At 39.3% G+C, this 23,637-nt stretch overlaps 1 protein-coding gene across 1 annotated transcript in view; it reads right to left on the reverse strand.

Moving 5' to 3' along the window:
- Nucleotides 1-23,637, reverse strand: part of LOC150084466 (uncharacterized) — a 186,934-nt gene that overhangs the window by 80,775 nt on the left and 82,522 nt on the right. The window contains exon 4 of the mRNA XM_090375237.1: nucleotides 20,307-20,431. Coding sequence (XP_090231363.1) covers nucleotides 20,307-20,431 — 125 coding nt within the window. The remainder of the gene's footprint in view (nucleotides 1-20,306; nucleotides 20,432-23,637) is intronic.

Raw genomic sequence — 23,637 nt, forward strand, 5'->3', positions numbered from 1 at the left:
ATGCCTCCTGTGGTCTTCCGTCAAAAGGATGTCAGAAAGATTTTGACGAATCTTGATGCTAAGAAAGCTCCAGGTCCCGATGGTATGTCTCCACTTGTTCCCAAAACCTGTGCTCCTGAACTTACTCCTATTCTTTGCCGCCTTTTTTCACTTTCTTATTCCAAAGGTGTTTATCCTTCTGCTTGGAAATTTGCTCATATCCAGACAGTTCCTAAGAAGGGTGACAAATCCCTCCCATTCAATTACTGTCCCATTGCAATTACTTCTACTCTTTCTAAAGTAATGGAGAAATCAATTAATTGACAACTCTTAAACTACCTAGAAACCTTCCGTCTGATCAATGATCGCCAGTATGGATTCCGTCAGTGTCAATCCACTAGTGATGTTCTGGCTTATGTTACCCATTTATTGACTAATTCAATGGAAAGGTTTAGTGAAATACAAGTAGTTGCTCTTGACATCTCAAAGGCTTTCGATCGTGTTTGTCATTGTTTTTGCATTGGTCTTCACAAAATTTCACAACTCCACTGACTGTATATTCAAATTTAAAAAGCTGGGGGTACTGCAGTTCCGCAGTACCTTCCAATGAGCCACCCCGTTTATAAATAACCGACAAATTTTATAATATTGCCATGTATTACACTTCCCCACTTGGCTACTTCATAATGCGACCCAGCTGGCAAAATTTTCTGGGTGAACACTGGATAATGTTCCCTCTATGGAGAATCTGTTTATAAATAACCGACAAATTTTATAATATTGCCATGTATTACACTTCCCCACTTGGCTACTTCATAATGCGACCCAGCTGGCAAAATTTTCTGGGTGAACACTGGATAATGTTCCCTCTATGGAGAATCTGTTTGTCAGTGCTTTCGGACAGAATAATCAATCCAGGAAAAAATCTGTCTGTAACATCAACTGCCATGTTTTTAAAGAATAGTGTCAGTGATCAGGTGATTTTGCCAGCATGAATTGGTAACCGTGAAGAAACATCACAATAATAATAATAATAAAAAAAAAGCCTTCATATGTTAGGAAATTCAGATCAGCTGAAGATTTAGTCTGCTCTGAGTAAATACAGACCACGAAAATGTGAAGATATCATGTTATGTTTTGAAACGTAAGTTTGAGTACATCCATTATGCTCCAGTAATACAATTTATAAATTTAGCTCCATTAGAGTTTATTACTGCTAAGTTATTGTTTTATACTAGGAAACATTTAAATGTTTACAGTGTCTAGATCATCTATGTATCAACATGAGTATAACTAAGGTTATACTCATGTTGGCAATTTTTAAGTTAACAACTTCACAGTAATAGCAAAGGGTAACCTTGACTGTGCAGAATTTCTAGGTTAATATTTTCTTATACTGACTGCAATTATCAGTACAAGGGTCAGTCATCAGACGTAATGACTATTCCCCCCCCCAGGTTGCCATATTGTACTGTACTACTGGAATAGTCAACAGTTTTGTATACTTAGTTTGATCTGATGGGAACTGGCATAATAGGAGTAGATTAGAAATATTGCAGCCGTTATATGCAGTTCAAACAAGAGGTAATGAGAAAATTTTTAGCTGATGAAAGTAAGAGTCTGATCTGCATAAAATAACTGCAAAATGTGTGGTGATATAACAGTACTGTTGAACATCAAACAAAATGTGTTAACCATCTGGGGACAGGAGACAGACAAACAATGAAGTGGTCATCCCTCTACTGAAATGACAGAACATCTGAAAAGTCATAACCTTATTTATAGTGACTGCCATACAAACACATACGACCTATCCTCAATGCTTTAACTGGTAAGGGAAATATGATTGCACCATTGTGAAGATTGATTAATCCAAGGTCTTTACTTGCTGGATGCCGCAAATGTTGACTGGCGAGGCTTGGAAAACAATTACCACCAGTCTCTTGTGCTGTTACGATACAAAGACAGGATTCATCACAGCATGAGATCTGGTCCATTATTTTGAATTCTAATTCTAAATCTAATTCCAGTCTTAGAATGGTGTCACACAAAATTTTCCAAATGTGAAAGATATTTAAGAGCAATAATTACAGTATTTTGCTGTGAGTGCATTACAAAACTGAATACTTTCATTTGATGAGTCCATTCCACAAAAGTATGCTTGAAGTGTTGCTCCCCACCATAATATCATGCTCTACACAAGTTTGCCTACTACTGAGGTCATCAGCAATGCTCCACCCTTCCTATAACCCAGAGACTGCAACAAGCTATTATATTGTTGAAGGAAGGATGACATTATAAAGATAACAGAAGATGAAGGCTGCATGACTGTGCCCGAATAGCAATAGAAAGAGACTTTTACAGAGTGAGGATATGTGCTCTTGTTCAATTCTAGAAGAAAATTATTAAGAAAGGCAATACTACATTGAAAAAAATAACTGTCTTTGTCAATGTTGTAGCTGCATAAAACAGCAATTAAGAGACATTAGTTGATGCATATGATGCAAGAAAGCAAACTTATACAGCATCAGCCAAAAAAAAAAAAAAAAAAAACCCCTTCCCATCTCACCCATCCAGTCACTCCAAATATTTGTCTAGTATTTTACTGAAATATATAATTAATTTTATATATTTCAGCAAAAAATATATATTTCAGTAAAATATATATTTCAGTACAAAATTAAACAGATAAAATTGAACATAAAGCGATGCTTAAAAGTACCCATCACAAATCACAATTGAATCTGATCAATAAATTACATTATATAGGAAAATATTTTGTTTTGTCATTACTTAATGTGCAAAAGCAGTGATAAGAAATTTTCTTGGACAAAGATGTGCGCTTTCAAAATCATTCAGAATAAAAGTTTTTTTTTTTTTTTTTTTCCCCCTATGGTGAAGTAGAAGAAGAACTCTTTATTGCATACAAAACGCACATGCCGTACACAATACCCTTCACGGCTAAAAGCCAGGGGTTTACAGTAAAGGCTAATACAAGGTTACAAAGTCTAATATAAGGTTACAGAGGCTAATACAATGTTACAGAGGCTAATACAATGTTACAGTAAAGGCTAATACACTGTGATAAACAAGGATGAGATAAGTAAAACTTGATATAGCAATCTAACATTCAAATTTTTGTTTGTGCAGAAGTGTGTAAGTCTACATCTCCATGCTTGCATATAGGAGGGAATTAACAACAGTACATCTATTAAAACTAGTAAAAAGTTGTAAGAAAAAATTAAGTGGGGTATTAAACTATTCTAAACCAAAACAGAATGAGAAAATACTTTACTCCATGCATTATTGAATAAATTTTGCATCTTACTAGTATCTAAATTATGTAAATAAAATTTCTTATATTTTACTTAAAATAAGAAATTTTATTAAATTTCTTATTTTTAGAATGATTTGTAATACATTTGTAATAATTTTTACAATAATAATGATTTTACAATTAAATGTATATTATAAACTGCTTAAGACTAAAGCAAAACTAAAAAGGTCTCTCATAAATCTCTTAATCTTTTAAGCGACCTCTACGGCCTCCGTAGCCGAGTGGTCAGGAGCGGGAGTGCAGTGGCACATGCTCTTTGAATAGACCGGGGTTCAAGCCCCTGACTGCTAAATACGGTCGATCTGCCAACCCGCACTGGACCAGCGTGGCAGATTATGGTCCATTTCCCTCGGCATGAATTGTTGAGGAGGCTTCCATCCTGCAGTGGGTTGATAATGTCTGCAATTTTACTTTTTTTTTTTTACATACTTCAGAAATAATTAAAAGTTCAAATACATAAGAATTAAGCTGGTAACATTAATAACAAAAATGCTATGGATCCATTTAAAGACCCATCATGTTAAGTAAAAAAAAACAAAAAAATATATACATATTTTTTTTGCTATTATTCAGATTACAGATGTGATAATTACTGACAAAGAGATATGTTCTCTTTGTCAGTAAAAAAAAATTTAAATAAAGTGAGGAAGAGTTATTCCTATATTCCCTTTACAAGATTATTAATCAACATTGAAAATATCCTTGTCTCATAGAAACATCCTACAACTCACCAGAAACATTCTTAAAAATATTATTCCTTCTCTGGAACTGTTCCTGCCATCCTTGATTAGAAATAAACTGAATTCCCAATTATGCAGCTAAGGTATCTATTCTAATAGGGCCAGAAATTGGAGCAGGTTTGTACCACTGCTTGATTAAACCAAAAAAAAAGCAGTGTTGCATGTATATCTATGTGCTCTGTTGTAAGGAAACACTTTTGTACCTATTCAAATTTTCTACTTTCAAACACGGGAATTACTTTTTTTATCTGGTTTCAAGGCAGAACTAGCATCAACTGCTCATAGCAGCTGCAGTTTCAATTTTATTTTAATTTTTAAAATTTCCATTAAAATGAATTTTTTTCAAAAATTATTTTAAATTAATTTACATTTTAAGCTCAACCTGTGAATGAAGTACACATCACCTATATATATCCTTATCGAGTAACTGATTCACTGAAGAAGCTTGTTTGTTTGTTTGTTTGTTTGGTTGGTTTTTAGGAGCATTAGCAACTAAGGCCATATTGCTCCGGGATATGCGATGGTCATTCCTTGACCTTTCCGCATCCTCCATATTTGGTGGTGACGGGCTCGAACCCCGGTCTAATCAAGAAGCGTGTGCTGCGCACTGCTGCTCCTTCCCACCTGGCTACGGAGACACCACTGAAGAAGCTTTCATCCTACTACCTGAATCAGGTAATTTTTTATTTACTATTTTCCACATTCAAATTCAGCAAAACGAGTACGAAATGCAACAGCAGCCTTTTACCACTAGCAATAGCCGCGAGCGCTCAAAGGTTTATATCCCGATCACAGCATTAAGCTGAAAAGTGCACCTGTTGCTATCAGCTACCTAGTTAGTCACTCAGCACCCTGCTGACTCTGCTAGCCACTCTATTCTACTGCACAAAAAGTTCACAATCCCTGGTCTTCAGGCTAGGAATTGCAAAATAGAATACACAAACCCCTGTTTATTGAATATCTTCACTACATTCCTGTCAACCATGAGCAGAAATGGAAAACCTCTCAACTCGACACAGAAGTGTGCCGTATGCTGTCATTTGATCGGTGAAATCATCGTCTGTACTAGCAGTGACAACGGCATCTGCCCCAGATGTTCAGGCCTATCCCCATCCAGCTGGAAGTCACGTTCATCGGGGCACAAAGACACCCCAAGATACTCCAACATCACGCAGAACTCACCATGCACAGCCTAAAGCACTAAGCAGATAAATCCCAGCAAAACAGAACTTACGGAAGCTGTGACACCACTTGGTAATACTCAACGCTATGCCAGACCACAAGAAAATATGGACAACAACACCTATGAGACTGAAAGCTCCTCAACAGATAAAAAGCCACATACCGAGGCCTCCTACAGACCAACAGCAGGTCATCTGAACCTGACCACACCGGATGCAAGTATCAACACATCTTCGGCAATCCTTCAGACAGCTTATATTATGTAAAGATCTGAAATCGGTGTAAGTGCACCTGTGCAGAGGTCCGAAGGATGTCAAACCAAACGAGCTATAACCCCAGAACACCTAAAGCAAATTATTAGTAGCAAAATCAACAAAATGATGGAAGCTCTCATAGAAAGAACAACAAGTTGCATAACAATTCAACAAATCAACTGGGGCCTAGAAGCAAACTCTCACACACTTAGAAGCATGGAAAACACCACGTACAAGTCAGCCGACTCAACAGCATCACCCACACACGGCTGCACAGCCCTTGGTCCTTGAGGTTGTCACAGACAAGCTGTACTTGCTACCTGGGAGTCTAAAACACTGATGTAACTGATATTCGGGTGACACTCAAGTAAATGGACCCAATTTCAGCGAAGTCCGGACGGTCTGTGACAGCCAAATCCTCTGCTCGCACCTTCACGATGGTGAGAAGTTTAGTAACCCTGGTTTTAACCTGCATGCACAAGTACATGGTGGGTGACCACCCAGGTGTGAACCAAATTAACCAGGGGTCGAAGTGTGGCACCCACACCATAGGGAGGAATGCCGCCTCTCTATGTTACCAGGCAGTACTAGGTGGAAGATGACTCTCGTCAACCGGTGAAATACCACCACTTTGCTTATTGGAGGCTTGAAGTGGTGGAACCCATGTTTAGTCTCTAGGGCTAAGTTCCAGTCGACCCTTCACTATCTCTTCCATCATGCAGTATGATTGAAGACTTTTGAGGTTATGATGAATGTCGTGGCGAGATCCAATATTAGCATTAGCATTAGTAGAGGCATTTGATGCAAGAAAGCAAGCTTATGCAATATCAGCCAAAAAAAAAAATATAAATAAATAAAAATAAAAATAAAAAAAATAAAGTAAAATAAATAAATAAAAAATAACCACTTCCACTTCACCCCTCTGTTCGTTCGAAATACTTGTCCAGCTGAGCCTTAAACTTATTTAGGCTATCAACTTCCACGACAAGGATGGAAGTCTGTTCCACCTACCAACCACCCGCTGGCTAAAGGCAAATTTCCACACATCTATCCTACATCTGTCTTTCCTCAATTTGAATTTATGCCCTCTCAGGTGATTATTCTGAGCAAGAGGAAGAATCCCATCAGCATTGAGCATGCTCAAACCATCCAAGGCTTTGCACACCTCTATCAGATCACCTCGCTGGTGCCTAGTCTCCAGACAATGTAATTCGCAAAACTAAAGCCTTTCTTCGTAAGAGCACCCCTTTGTTCTATTCACTAATCTTGTTGCCCTTCACTGTACTCGTTCCAGCAGCTCTACATCCTTCTTGAAATGAGGCCTCCAGACCTGTATACAGTACTCTAGGTGTGGCCTGACCATTGCCTTATACAAGGGAATGATCACCTCCTTATCCCTGCTAGAAAAATTCCTATATATCATTGACAACACACCATGAGCTACTCTTGTAGCCCATCTGCACTGCTCAGAGAACTTCATATCTGCCGGCACAACCAGCCCCAGATCCCTTTCATTCTCTACCTCTGTCAGTGTAGTACCACAGATTTGATACGTTGCTCTGGGGTTGCTGTTTCCCATATGTAGTACTTTACATTTCTCAATGTTAAACTTCATTTGCCACCTCTCGGCCCATCTGCTCAACCTTTCCAGATCCTGTTGCAGCAGCATAGTGTCAGTAGTGTCCTTGACAACCCTGCCAACCTTTGTATCGTCTGCAAACTTGGACATTAAGCTTGATATACCATCATCAATATCATTTATAAATACAGAAAACAATTAGTCCACGACGAGCAGTGTCCATTGATTACCACTCTGTCTTCTCCCCCTCAACCACCCCTTTATCCATAGCAGCAATTTGCCTCCAATGCCACACTGCTCCAATTTGTGCAGCAGTCTTCCATGTGCAACAGTATCAAAAGCCTTTCTAAGATCCAAGTATATAATATCAAAGTTATTCCCTGCACCCAGTTCTTTTGTGACTGCATCAGAGTATCCAATCAAATTGGTCAGGCAAGACTTCCCCTTAACAAAACCATGCTGTGTCCAAGCTATAACTGAAGTCTTGTCTAGATGATCCTGCAGTGCTTCTTTAACCAGTGCCTCCATTAATTTTCCGGGAACAGAAGTTAAACTCACAGGTCTATAATTACTTGTGTCAGACTTTGATCCTCCCTTGTGAATTGGGGTCAAATTTGCACATCTCCAGTCCATGGGTACCTCCCCTGAGTCCAAGGAAGCTCTCATAATTATGGCTAAGGGTTTGCTTACTTCCTTTGCTGCTTCCTTTAATATAACTGGATAGATCCCATCCACCCCAGATGCCTTTCTTGTGTTTATCTTCATTTCTCCTCCACTTTACTATCAGTTATTACAAGATTCTCTAGCTTACTGCTAGAGTTGAATACACCTCTGGCATTCCCCTCGCTGAATAACTCCTCATGTGTGAATGTCGATGCAAAATATTCATTTAGTTTGTTAGCTACCTTAGCAGGGTTATCAACAGTTGACCCATCGATATCAAGTGGACCAATCTGATTCATCCCCTTCCTTCTAGAGTTTACGTAAGTAAAGAATTCTTTCCTGTTTTTCTTCGCATCCCTTGCCAAGGATTTCTCGTAATCTGCCTTCGCCTGCCTACCCTCCTTTGTAACTTGGTTACAGATCAACTTGTATCTATCATAGGCTTCTGTGTCACGTGATAATTTGTATGTATCCCATGCATTTTTCTTCTCTGCCATATGCCTCATTAGGCTAAACCTTGAACAATATTTCTTAGTTGGTATGTAAAGCCTAGTAACTTCCAAGATAAGTTCTTTGAATGCTTCTCATTTTGAATTTGCTGTTGGTAACATCATCAGTTGATCCCACTGTATAGAATTTAAATACTGTCTCAGTCCATCGTAGTCGCCTTTACGAAAGCAATACCCCTTCCCTTTACCCCTAATGGTAGTTACCTCTTTGAGTAACTCACACTTCAGAACACTGTGATCACTGCCACCTAGTGGTTCATTTATCTGCAGATTCTTAATGCATGAAAAATCACTACTGATAATCAAATCAAGAGTATTACTCCCTCTAGTTGCCTCCCGAACATGCTGATGTAGAAAACAATTATCCAATAAATCCACAAAAGCCTTGCTAGTGTGTGAGTGACCAGCCCCCAAATTCCAGTCAAAATCTGGGAAATTAAAATCCCCCATTATAAGACTCTCTGATTTACTGGCCCACTATTTCCCTGTACAGTTTCTTATTATACTCATCAGAGTCATTAAGCCTATAGCACCCTCCTACTCTCAATTTTGATCTCCCAATTCTTATGTCACACCAAACTGACTCGACACTGCACTGTCCAGCGATGTCCACTGGCTTCACTTCCTTGGATTTTATGTGTTTCTTAACTAATAGCATAACCCCTCCTCCCTTCCTATCCTGTCTATCCTTTCTGTAGACATTGTACTCCCCAAATTCCAGTTCTGCATTCCTTATATCTGTGTGACATCACGTCTCTGAAATCCCAACAATATCTGCCTTTGATGTTTTGAGCAATACCTCAAATTCATCAAATTTATTTACTAAACTCCTAGCATTGGTGTACATGCAAGTACACATGCACCTGCTCTTCCTCTTAGCCACCCTAACACAACCCAAGTGTTCACTTGTACCCCCATGATTCCCAGCAGTCTCTGAAATATCCTGCATCTTATTTTCCAGGCTGCTGCTCATTCCAATAGAAGCAGTGCAAGAATCACTTTCTCCTCTGCCAGTGGCTACTGTTAATCTATTAGTCCTTGAATCCCCCCAATCTAGCAGTTTTCGGACTCACCTAACACTGCCTCGATAGCATCAGCAAACATTCTTGCACCCTTTCTACTTAAGTGTATCCCATCCCTGTAGAAGCAGTCTCTCCTGTTAACAAGTACAGACCAGGCTGAAAAAAATTCTACCCCTTGAGCCCTGCACAATCTTTCCAGGGCCGAATTGATCGACAGGGCTCTCATTATTATATTCCTTACATTTCGAGGGTACAGCTCTAAAACGGTGTTCGCAGGCCAGCCACTAGTTAGTACACCGGACTGAACGTATTAGTAACTCTCTAGGAGGCTTCCGGATCAGTTAGTGTATAATCGTGCTACCTGTGCTCTGCCAGATAGTGACTGGAAGGAGTCTGAGTAGTGTGTACGCTGGGAGCATTTTTGAGGCCACGTTCTGTCAAGGAACCGGGTATATTCTTACCCCGTGAACGTCATATCCAAAAATTTCATTACTTCATACAGCATGTCCCACCCACTTTTTCTTACTACTGAATACACCATGAATTGTCAAACTAATAGAACAAGCTTATCTACGAAAAGATCTAAACCTCCCAAGCACTTTCTAATTCCTTTCAAAAATATACGTGGTCTCAATTCTAATCTCAACGATGTCCATTTCCACTTGCAATCTGCCAAACCATATGTACTATTTCTGACAAAATCTCAGTTATCGGTTGATTCAACTACTGCTCATCTCAGATTCCCAAATTATTCGCTGTATGATTCCTTTCGGCTCAAAGGTGGTACTTGTGCATAAGTTCGTTCTGATATTTCCTGTCAGAGACTTGGCAATTTTGAATCTCCTCTCTTTGATCTTCTCTGGCTTAAAATCTCTCTACCTCATTGTGTCAAATTCATCTGTTGTCTCTACCATTCTCCCAACTCCACTAATCACTTGGAGCTCTTTGACTTCCTCTCTTTGCAAATTGACTTTCTCCAGTCCAACTTTCCTAACAGCGAGGTAATTTTCCTTGGTGATTTTAATGTTCACAACTCCAACTGGCTTCCGTTTTCTAGTCACACCGACCCAGCAGGTCGAGATGCTGAGGCTCTTGCAATTACTAATGACCTAGCACAGATTGTTCATTTACCTACAAGAATACCGGACAATCCTAATCATACAGCCAACACGCTTGATCTTTTTCTCACAAACAACCCTCATAAGTACACGGTCGAAGTGAGAGGTCCTTTAGGCACTTCAAATCACAACTTGGTGATTGTCTCTTCTCTAACTGAGCCTTTATCTCATGGCTATTCCCAACCTCGTGTTGTTTGGCATTACAAGAATGCAAAATGGGACGACCTGGGAGATTTCGTTTCTTCTTTTCCTTGGTCGGATTACTGTTTCAAAACTTCTGATGTCAGCGTTTGCTCAGTTCGTGTCTGTGAAATTATTTTTGCAGGAATGGAATTCTTTATCCCACACTCCACTTTAAAATCTTGTCCTTTATCTAAACCTTGGTTTTCCAATAAATGTGCTAAGGCTGTTCAAGAGAAGAATGTTGCATATCGTAATTGGCTTGTTTCTAATTCTTCAGTTTCATTTTCTGCCTACACCAAAGCTCGCAACAATTGTAAAGCAGTTATTAATCAGTCCAAACAAGAGGTTGAACAGGCTAAGAGTAGAAAACTTTCTTCTTGCCCTAATGGTAGCTGAGCATTCTGGTCTCTTGCCAAATCTATTGGCCGCAACTTTTGCCCATCTCTGCTCCCACTTCTGTCCAAACCAGATGGTTCTGATGTCACTTCAGCAAGGATAAAGCTGACCTGCTAGCATCCCATTTTTCTTCCAGCTCATGTATTAATGATCTTGGTAAAACACTTCCCACCATTCCCAACACGCTCCATTCAATGCCTCCTGTGGTCTTCCGTCAAAAGGATATCAGAAGGATTTTGATGAATCTTGATGCTAAGAAAGCTCCAGGTCCTGATGGTATTTCTCCACTTGTTCTCAAAACCTGTGCTCCTGAACTTACTCCTATTCTTTGCCGCCTTTTTTCACTTTCTTATTCCAAAGGTGTTTTTCCTTCTGCTTGGAAATTTGCTCATATCCAGCCAGTTCCTAAAAAGGGTGACAAATCTCTTCCATCCAATTATCGTCCCATTGCAATTACTTCTACTTTTTCTAAAGTAATGGAGGAATCAATTAACCGCCAACCCTTAAACTACCTAGAAACCTTACACCTGATCAACGATCGCCAGTATGGATTCTGTCAGTGTCGATCCACTGGTGATATTATGGCTTAAGTTACCCATTTATGGACTAATTCAATTTAAAGGTTCGGTGAAACACAAGCACTTGCTGTGGCATCTCAAAGGCTTTTGATCATGTTTGGCATAAGGGTCTTCCAAACAAGCTTCCATCTTATGGTTTGCCAACTGTTTTTAGTAATTGGTTATCCAGTTTTTTCTCTGATCGCTCACTGAATGCTGGTGACCCCCAAGGTTCAGTTATTTGCCCCACTCTTTTCCTCTTGTATATTGACCTTCTTCCATTGACTGGAAATCCTATCCATAGTTTTGCCGATGATATCATATTGCATTCCACTTTCCATTTTGAGAAACCTTGTCCTGCTCAATCAGCTTCAACTGCTCGAAAATCTGCTACCAATTCCTTAAATGCCGATCTTCAAGTAATTCTCCAGTGGGGCAAAGACAACTTAGATGATTTCAACCCTTCTAAAACTCAGTCTTGTCTTAAATCTCACAAAAAGGATTCTTCTGCTCCTATGCTTACCTTCAGTGACACTCCGATTTCTAGACAAAATGATAGATCTCTTTTGGGGATTACCCTGACTTTAATCTCTCTTGGCACAAGCACATTACAAATATTGCTTTCTCTGCATCTAAAAAACTTGGTTTTCTCTTTCGCTCTCGGCGTTACTTTTCTTCCAAACAGCTGCTCACTCTGTATAAATCGCAAATCCGCCCTGCCATGGAATATTGTTCCCACAACTGGGGTGGTGCCCCCAAAACCTCTCTCAGGCTTCTTGATTCCATTCAGAAGAGGGCAGTTAGGTTAATTAATGATTCATCTCTAACAGAGTCTCTCCACTCGCTTTCTCATAGACATACTGTTTCTGCTGCATGCGTCTTCTACAGATACTTCCATGGGCACTGTTCTTCTGAATTGTCTTCTGTAATTCCCGCTCTCTTTTTCAAAACAGTCCGAGCACGTGCTGCCACCAGCCAACATCCATTTACTGTTCAACTTCAAACCCATAGAACCAACTTTTGATCTTCCCATGACTAAATGGATCAATACTATCGCCCTTCACTGCTACCAAGTGCTGTGGGCTTTCAGGACCCAAGCCACCACAAGAAAGAGTAAACCAGCCTTTTTGTTTCTCGACTGGCACCACACACAGAACCCCCGAATTAGACAAACAAGTCCGATATGAAGAGCCAAATCTACAGCAAACTGTACACAAACTACATTTACCATTACCATCAACCTCATGCTCTAGAGTGTGGTTGGCTCGCCAACTGAACCAGTTTCCACTCCAAACAATCACTGCATGCCAAATGGAAAGCTTCTGGCAACCTCCAAGATCACATTGCATTCTCCAGAGCCGAATTCAACAGATACAAATCAGCATCAATTAGGGAGCACCACGAAAGAACCCTGAAAAAGAGGAAACCATTCTACAAAACAAAGGCTAGTTCTACAAGTAACATTGACCCAGTTGAGTGGCTCAACTACGTTGCCAGATTTTCCAAGCAGACTTCAGCTCTAGATACTTTCAGTCACTCTCATCCCATTGATAACCTCGCTACAATCCGAATCTCTAAGCAACAACTGATACAGGCCATTAACTCTCTCTCTCAGCAACCACCTGTGACTATGGCATCCCCCAGTTCATCATCAAATGATTAAGTGTTTTCCTCATCAATCCGCTTCTCAACCTATATAACAGATACCTTGAAAATCCTTACTTTCCACCACAGTGGAACAGGTACTCTGTCCAGTCCCTTCCTAAGCAAATCTCCCAAACCAACACAGGCCCATTGCTTGCACTTCTGTACTTCTAAAAATTCTAGAGAAAGCACTACTGCTGTGCAACCCACCAAATTCTTTGTAACCATCCTCAGCAAATACACTATGGAATCCCAAGAAGATCAACTATAACCAATCTTGCAACAACAAAGCTGATTCAATTTCCACGGCAATGTTCTCTGGTTCCTAAAATCACTCCTCTCCAAGAGGACCCTTGTGCTAAAAATTGCAACAAAGACCTTCATACATAATAACTGTTGGTGTGCCTCAAGAGGAAGGGGGGGGGGGAGTCCTGTGCGGCAGTCTCTTCAAGGCAATCATGGTGCAATTTATGGCCAACAAGTGCATCTGGATCACATATGCAAACGAAATCAAGCTGCTTACTAGGATAGAGTGTGTAGAGTGTATTTAGTGTCAAGCGGCACCAGGAGTTTCCCCCATCTCCACGTTGCTTTCATTGTAGGTGTGCCAGTTCACTGGAAAGGCCAGAGATTTAAAAGTGTGTGGATATTGTATACGTATAGTGCTATGTACCGTTGTTCTTCTGGCCATTTAGCCGCTGGACCCCTGCTGAGGCCCAACGTTGTCCACACTCAGCCCCGTGGAGGCAGGCCAGGTATATCAGCATTATAATTAATTACTCTGGCAGGTCCTGCCACCTAATTTTCTGGGATTTCAGTGGCTAGGACCTAAAAAAAAAAAAAAAAAAAAAAATTTTTTTGATTTCGCATGGCGGGGGTGTAAGAGTGCTAGGATTTGAAAGGCCAAAACTATTGGCAAACAGTAATTTGGACGTGTAGGGCAATCGCTTGTGTATAGATAGAGTAGGGGAGGGAGACTGAAGGCTGGGGGGGAGAGACAGAAATATGGAGTCAATAGGGAAGGCGACCCCAATAGGTGTCAGTGGGGCATGCCCATGCCCCACCAGAAGGAAAATTGGGGGTGGCGAGGAAGGGAGGAGACAAGAGGACAGGCACCTTCCCCCCCCCTGCCAGGGAAGTGGAGTGGAAAGAAAGCCAGGAAAGAGTGCCCAGCTCGGTCGCCAGTTGGCGCATTGGCAGAAAATCTGCTGTTCAAGGTGGGGAAAAAGATATGGGTCCAAGGAAGCAGTCGGAACCAGTTCCCCGATGTCATTCATTGGCTGTGTCCATCCAGGTAGGTTGAAGTCAGTCACATTTATGGGTTATATATACGACCAGAGTAGTCTCATGGAGTGTCTCTTTTGCATCCCGGATCGGTTTGGTCGGTTGATCCTGTTTCCATCATCAGGAAGGGTGGTCTAGTGCTGCTTATAGTCCAGTGTTGTGGAAGTTTAATGTCCGCTACAAGGCATACTGTGCCCTTAGTTCCTGATTGCAGAACAGGTTCTTCTTCTGGCAAAGAGTTCCTGTGCAAATCTGGTGAGGTTCTTATATTCTTCGCTTGTGTCCAAGAGATGATGCTCCTGGCCTCGCGGCACGTAGGTCAATCTTGTTATTAGATTTCCACGTAGGTCCTCGCTTACTAGGATATTGCTATTCGACTCTGCAGCCGAAGCCATGCAGGAAATCAACAGGAAACTACAAGATATAGCTGACTGCCTCAATGCATTCAACCTCCAAATTAACTCTGTGAAATTGGTGCATATCAACTTTTCACTAAAGGGCAGCCCAACAATGCTGGAGCCTGCAGTCAATGGACCCTCAGTTCCAAGTGACTGCTTCTACAGGGATGGGATACACTTAAATAGAAAGGGTGCAAGAATGTTTGCTGATGCTATCGAGGCAGTGTAAGGTGGGTCGGAAAACTGCTAGATTGGGGGGATACAATGACAAATAGATTAACAGTAGCCACTAGCAGAGGTGAAAGTGATTCTTGCACTGCTTCTATTGGAATGAGCAGCAGCTTGGAAAATAAGATGGAGGATATTTCAGAGACTGCTGGGAGTCACTGGGGTATAAGTAAACACATGGGTTGTGTTAGGGTAGCTAAGAAAAAGAAGAGGTGCATGTATACTTGCGTGTACACCAATGACAGGAGTTTGGTAAATAAATTTGATGAATTTGAGGTATTGCTCAAAGCATGAAAGGCGGATATTGCTGGGATATCAGAGACGTGGTGTCACACAGATACAAGTTTTTTTTTTTTTGGTAGTTGTTGGCGAATAAGCTTCTGTGACCGTAATGCACCTCCCAAGGTTTCAAGGTTTTTGCAGCGCTTTGATCCAAGGCCGAGGCGGGAATCGAACCAGCGACCTTTGGGTTGCCAGGCAGGCACTTTTCCCATCCGGCTAGCCCGGTCGGCCAGATATAAGTAATGCAGAACTAGAATTTGGGGAGTACAACGTCTACAGAAAGGATAGACAGGATAGGAAGGGAGGAGGCATTTTGCTATTAGTTAAGAAACACATGAAATCCAAGGAAGTGAAGCCAGTCGACATTGCTGGACAGTGCAGTGTCGAGTCAGTTTGGTGTGACATAAGCATTGGGAGATCAAAATTGAGAGTAGGATTGTGCTATAGGCCTAATGACTCTGATGAGTATAATAAGAAACTGTACAGGGAAATAGAGTGGGCCAGTAAATCAGAGAGTCTAATAATGGGGGATTTTAATTTCCCAGATATTGACTGGAATTTGTGGGTTGGTCACTCACACACTAGTAAGGCTTTTGTGGATTTATTGGATGATTGTTTTCTAAATCAGCATGTTCGGGAGGCAACTAGAGGGAGCAATCCTCTTGATTTGATTATCAGTAGTGATTCTTCATGCATTAAGAATCTGCAGATACAGGAACCACTAGGTGGCAGTGATCACAGTGTGCTGAAGTGGGATTTACTCAAGGAGGTAACTACAATCAGGGGTAAAGGGAAGGGTTATTGCTTTCATAAATGCGACTACGATGGTCTGAGACAGTATTTAAATTCTATATAGTGGGACCAACTGATGATGTTACCAACAGCAAACTCAAAATGGGAAGCATTCAAAGAACTTATCTTGAAAGCTACTAGGCTTTACATACCAACTAAGAAATATTGTTCAGGCCTAAATGGATGTTAGATGAACTAATGAGACATATGGTAGAGAAGAAAAATGCATGGGATACATATAAATTAACATGTGACACAGAAGCCTATGATAGATATAAGTTGATCTGTAACCAAGTTACAAAGGAGGTTAAGGCAGGCGAAGGCAGATTACGAGAAATCTTCGGCAAGGGATGCAAATAAAAACAGCAAGGAGTTCTTTACTTATGTAAACTCTAGAAGGAAGGGGATGAATCAGATTCGTCCACTTGATATCGATGGTTCAACTGTATATGATCCTGCTCAGGTAGCTAACAAACTAAATCAATATTTTGCATCTACATTCACATAAGAGGAGTTATTCAGGAAGGAGAATGCCATAGCTGAAGTAAACACTAGCAGTGAGCTAGATGATCTTGTAATAATTGAGAGTAAAGTGGAGGAGAAATTGTTGAAGATAAATACAAGAAAGGCACTTGGGGTGTATGGGATCTATCCAGTTATATTAAAGGAGGCAGCAAAGGAAGTAAGCAATCCGTTAGCCATAATTATGAGAGCTTCCTTGGACTCAGGGGAGGTACCCATAGACTGGAAATGTGCAAATGTGACCCCAATTCACAAAGGAGGATCAAAGGCTGACACAAGTAATTATAGACCTGTGAGCTTAACTTCTGTTCCAGGAAAATTAATGGAGGCACTGGTTAAAGAAGCACTGCAGGATCATTTAGACAAGACTTCAGTTATAGCTCAGACACAGCATGGTTTTGTTAAGGGAAGGTCTTGCCTGACGAATTTGATTGGATACTATGATGTAGTCACAAAAGAATTGGATGCAGGGAATAATTTTGATATTATATATTTGGATCTTAGAAAGGCTTTTGATACTGTTGCACATGGAAGACTGCTGCACAAATTGGAGCAGTGTGGCATTGGTGGCAAATTGTTGCTATGGATAAAGGGACGGTTGAGTGGTAGAAGAGAGAAAGTGGTAATTAATGGACACTGCTCATCGTGGACTAATGTTATTAGTGGAGTCCCTCAGGGTTCAGTGTTGGGTCCATTGTTGTTTTCTGTATTTATAAATAATATTGATGATGGTATGTCAAGCTTAATGTCCAAGTTTGCAGATGATACAAAGGTTGGCAGGGTTGTTAAGGACACTACTGATACTATGCTGCTGCAACAAGATCTGGAAAGGTTGAGGAGCGGATGGGCTGAGAGGTGGCAAATGAAGTTTAACATTGACAAATGTAAAGTACTACATATGGGAAACAGCAACCCCAGAGCAACGTATCAACTCTGTGGTACTACACTGACAGTGGTAGAGAATGAGAAGGACCTGGGGGTAATTGTGCAGGCAGATATGAAGTTCTCTTAGCAGTGCAGATGGGCTGCAAGGGTAGCTCATGGTGTCTTCTCAATGAGATACAGGAATTTTTCTAGCAGGGATAGGGAGGTGATTATTCCCTTGTATAAGACAATGGTCAGGCCGCACCTTGAGTACTGTATACACGTCTGGAGGCTTCATTTCAAGAAGGATGTAGAGCTGCTGGAACGAGTACAGAGAAGGACAACAAGGTTAGTGAACGAAACGGAGGGTTGCTCTTATGAAGAAAGGCTTAAGTTTTGCAAATTACAGTGTCTGGAGACTAGGCACCGGCGAGGTGATCTGATAGAGGTGTACAAAGCCTTGAATGGTTTGAGCATGCTCAATGCTGATGGGATACTGCTTCTTGCGCAGGATAATCACCTGAGAGGGCATAAATTCAAATTGAGGAAAGACAGATGTAGGATAGATGTGCGGAAATTTGCCTTTAGCCAGCGTGTAGTTGGTTGGTGGAACAGACTTCATCCCTTGTTGTGGAAGTTGATAGCCTAAATAAATTTAAGGCTCAGCTGGACAGGTATTTCGAACGAATGGAGGGGTATAGTGGAAGTGGTTTTTTTTTTTTTTTTTTTTTTTCCCGGCTGATGCTGCATAAGCTTGCTTTTTTGCATCATATGCGTCTACTAATGCTAAAGTGTCCAAACACACAAAGACCTGGGGGTTGTTTTTTAACTGCAAGCTATCCTTCACCAAGCACATTAACCACCTCACACATTCGAGGCTGACTTCACTAAACTGGGTCGCCAAGCAACAGCTGCTCCACACCTGGTAAATATGTACATCGTGTCAAACGTATACCTGACAGTACTATATGTTTCAGGGCCTCGGCTGCTGAATCCAACCTTAAAAGGATATTCACTGCCAAATTCTGGCTGCTAAAAAGGGCCAATACCAAACTCTACCTTCCTCCACCTCTCAGAGCAACAGAGTTAGGAGATGCCTTCGCCTGTGCAGGCTCCGATCTTACATCGGAAAAAGAAGGCTGCTTTCAGAGCCAAGATGGCCATGGGTAAAATCACAGAGACAAATTTCTGGGAATATTGCTCTTGTGGATCCCCCCCCCTCTCCATCTCTGGTCTTCAGCACATCTACTAGCAAATCATAACCGGCCAGCACTAACCAACAGATTCCTGCAAAAGCAAATGCTGCCCTCACCACAAGATCAGGTGGTAGATGACTTTCATCAACCGGTGAAATACCACCACTTTGCTTATTGGAGGTATGAAGTGGTGAAACCCATGTTTAGTCTCTAGAGCAAAGTTTCCGCCCCTCCCTCCACTTCTCCTTCAACCCATGCATGGTACTAAGTACTATAGGTTTTGATACGTTTCGCATTTTCATTAAAAAAAAAAAAAAAAAAAACGATCGAAGTGGTCAACAACAAAAAAATACAGAAAAGGAATCCTCACTGAACTAAAAATTTAGAACTGTGCTTTTGCCTGCAATAGTCTCGATGTATATTATATAACATTCATTCTCATATAGAATTATTTGTATGTATATTGTGTATCTCTTATGTATGCATGATGTAAATATGTATTGTAAACCCCTGGCACCAGCATGCCATGACAGGAATAACTGTATGTAGGTCATACTACAAATTAAAGATTCTATTATTATTATTTTCAGTGATAGTACTTTGTTTACAGATTTTACTGGCCATTTTTAACACAGGTTTGTAAGATGAATAATAACAAAACAACAGCAACTGTAACGCAGAATGAACTCATATATAAATAAGAGCTACGCGTAGGTATCTTAAAAATTCTTGCTTAAAAATTCAAAGTGAACTGACCATGTAGCATCATAAGAAACAAGTAAGTGGCTCTTCGTATGCTGAATCATTGTCATTTACAGGGATTTTGCTTTGCTTTAATTAGCAAAGCTATCATGAGCTTGCATATACGTAGATGGTGACCACTGCACCATCAACAGTTCTGGCCAATGACAGCGGGAGGCAAGGGGTAATGTGGGGAAAAGCATTGAGGTACACATGATATTTTCTGTAGTGGAGGAGGTAATTTAAAGACAAATGAGAGTCCAAAAAAAAATATTTTTGGATTAAGCAGCACTTTGTGTAAACCACTATGTATTAAGAGAATAATACATACAATGAAAATTACGGGTACTGGAATGGACCCAACCTGTTTCAAGTTAGCTGATATTTTATTTTAAATGGGTTCCACTGCATCCTTTTGGCCTCTATTCACAAATTCTGTTTGTTAAGATGTTAATTTTTGTTACTGTTTCAGGAGAGTGATTCAGAAGGGTGGGAAAGTTAACAAAACACTATTTAATTTTTTTCTTTTATTTTCTTTAAAATGCACATGCAGCAGTACTATAAGCCTCTGCAGGCTGGTATATAAAAATTGGAATTTGCAACTGGGCTACTGAACATACTCAGTGTAGGAAATTTTATTTCTATAAATATAAATAAACTATAAAATTTCTGCAAGATGTGGAGTGTGATTTCTTTTTGTTGCTTTAGAATAACAGAATAATGATTAAATTCTTAGATGATTCGGAATAATAATCATCCACTCTAGCAAAATCACATATAAATGCCTACCTTCAACACTTCTCAAATTTAAATTCAAGGATGAAATAGAATCATACCCATTGTTTCTTTTTTGTATCATCAATTGCATGCTGCTTTTCAAGGTCAAACTGGCGACGGACTTCTTCAATTGCCTTTTGTTTTTCTTCTTCAACAGTGGCTTTCATTTCCATTAATATTAAATCTGAAAAAGTTAGAATATCTCACAATTAGAGTTTTCTGATATTTCATATACAATATCACAATAACTCTTTGTATAATGGCATAAGGTATTAATTTACTTCAATCATGGACAAACTCAGAGTAATATTTGAAATGCTGTTGATTTCATTCCATTTAGGAATTTTACTAGAAAAGTATAAAAGATTTCCTTTAGGGTGACTGACTTAGATGCATTGGGCAGAAAAAAGAAAAGGAGGAAAAAAATTAGAAAAAACCTGAATGTAATATGATCCAGACAAAGTAATTCTATCTTGACCTTTTAATAATAATAATGATCTTTAATAATCCCACGTTGAGTTGACTAAGTGGGAGACCATAGAGGAGAGACCAGCAGTGCCTTTACTCATGATCAAGGGAAATAAAACAAAGGCAAAATTAATAACAGAATTGACAAAGCACATAATTTGGGTTTGCATAAACAGAATTTTATTAAATGAATATGTATTCATGGTAATGTGAACACTAGACTATGTCAAGTTCAAGGTTATTTATTAGTCTTATTCTCAAGTTTTGCAAATAATGATCACATTTCAGATCACATTTTATCCAGGCTTGAATTTACTTCAGGTGGATTTCAAATTTGGGTGAGCAAACTTTTAACACCAATGAAATCCTCTACATTAACATGGTCTAATTATCATATCATTTGCTTCATTATAAAGTTACCGAGCAAGAGGGGAAAACGTTAAATTCCTCAAGAAGCTGGGAGCTGCAGAGGACAGTGGATAACTGCACATGTTTCAATGCCCATGTAAGGGTTCACAATTCTACAGCAAACATACGATATTAAATAAAAGGACTATGTGGCCCAGCGTAAACTTTTACGTAGATAACTTTGAATATAATAAATAAAAAATAAAGGTAAGCGCCTATTTATATTCAAAATAGCGCGCCCGTGCACAAGTAATATGGAAAGAAAGAAAGTTAATAAATTGTAACTAGCTGTAACTAATACTTATGGGCCAATGCAGTTGCTAGAGCAATTATGCATTACGACCATAATGTGTATAAAATATTTTGTATAATATTCAAGATAATAATATAGAAGGTAATTCAAGCAGACAATACCAAGCTGGATTTAAAGAAATGCAAGAGATATAAATATATTAAAAAAAAAAAAAATATATATAAATATATATATATATATATACATATATATATATACACACAGTCGAACTTCCCTATAACGAATTCGATAAATCCGGCGAAAAAATTCGTTATAGAGAAATTAAGTTATACAAAGAATATCTTTTTTATTAGAAATTGTTATCTAATTAGAAAATGAATCTACATTTATTTTTAATGTATGTTATTTAAAAAAACATACTTATTTAAATTACGTTTACACAATTTTCGCCGGTAAATATCACAAATTAAAAAAAAATCTGTAATTTTCATTTGCACAGTACAATTAAAAATTTGTTTGATTCTCAAAGAAAACCTCACATTTGTTCCGAGCAATTATCAGGAACATTTTCACAAAACTGTAGACCCATACGAACCATTTTAAAAGCATTAAATCATTTCTTCGCGAGTTGGCTTTTCCACAGGTTGTTCTGATGCGTCTCTTCAGCGTAATCGTTAATTTCTTCGTGATCATGGTCGCAAATCTAAAACTGTTCAGCAGTATTTCATCTTCATTTGGATGTTCTGCTGTGATATACATAAACATAACTATCCATTGTTATTTCATTTTCAATGTTTCCAGATGATTCTAATAATACCCAAAAGTTTTTCTGTTGTGAAAGGGGCAGTTCATCTTGTTCGTCCAGTCGTTGTTCGACTTCTGTATACAATGCAAATCCCGCTTTCGAAAAGCAATTTTGAATAGTGTATTCAGTGACATCATTTGTCCCAACTCTTGTCAGTTCAGAGATGCAATCTCTAAGGTTAATTGTAACCTCCAAGTTTCTATTTTCTGATAACGTATTGACAATCTTCATATTATTCTCTTTCGATAATGAAATTAAAAATTTTTAATAATGCCTTGGTCCATTGGCTGGAGTTTTGACATCACGTTTGGTGGTAAAAACAATTTCGCAAAGTTTGGCAGAAATATTGGCAGGATGTGCTGCACAGTTGTCGGTTACCAACAAGATTTTCGTTTTTTCTTTTGTTATACGCTTGTCTAGTTTTAATATCCATTCTTCAAAAATATCACTTGTCAACCATGCTTTTTTATTATAAGTGTAGTCAACTTCCTAAGATTTTGTGCCTCAAAAACATCGTGGGTTTTCTGATATTCCGACGACTAAAAGTCTTAATTTTTCGCTTCCTGTCATATTTGCTGCAACTAGCACAGTGATTCGTTCTTTGCTTTGTTTTCCACCAAAACATTTATCATCCTTAAAAGCAAGTGTTCTATTCGGTAAACATTTAAAGAATAAACCCATTTTGTCAGCATTAGAAACATCCTTACGCTCATATTCTTCCAAAATCTTCTTTAAGTTATTGTTCCTCCAACTGTTGCAATCTTCTTCGCTTACATTAACACTTTCTCCACAAATAACCTTTTCCATAATTCTGTGGCGCTTCTTCAATTTATCTAGCCACCCAGTGCTCGCATTAAATTCTGTATGTCCAAGGGACTGTGCAAATTTCAGAGCTTGTTGCTTAATGATTAGGCCTGATATTGGGATATTCTTTTCACGTATCATTTGCACCGATTTTAGAACAGCTTTATCAACATCTTCGTATATACACAACTTAATTCGCTTCTTGTCTGCTCCTCCTTCAATTGCATTTAAAATTGATTCTCGAATTTTTTAAAATCGTAGAAAACCTGCTTGCAGATATGCCTTATTTCTCTGCAACATCTTTTTTCTTGAAACCCTGGTCAATATCATAACAATCTTTGCTTTATCATTAATACCTAAACACTTTCTCTTCGACATTGTTTGGGGTTGGCTGCTGACGAGGCTAGTAGGGGCCAGACGTGTTCAAAGTCGCTAAGTGGATTTTTCTTATTTATTGATTTAAAATTATTGTTTTTCTAAAACTTTTGATTTAAATTTAGTAGTATAGCATTATTTTGTGATTTTCTGATTAATTTGATGTATTTATTCTTTACTCGGCCTTGCAATTGCATAAAAGTATCGGTAAGGGTATCCACGTGTTACAAGTCGCAACTCCGCTGAACGAGAAGCTTTTTAGCCATATTTAGCCGCT

This window comes from Mastigoproctus giganteus, chromosome 6 (assembly GCF_048544385.1).
Source record: "Mastigoproctus giganteus isolate SK-2022 chromosome 6, ASM4854438v1, whole genome shotgun sequence".
Classification (NCBI taxonomy): Eukaryota; Metazoa; Arthropoda; class Arachnida; order Uropygi; family Thelyphonidae; genus Mastigoproctus; species Mastigoproctus giganteus.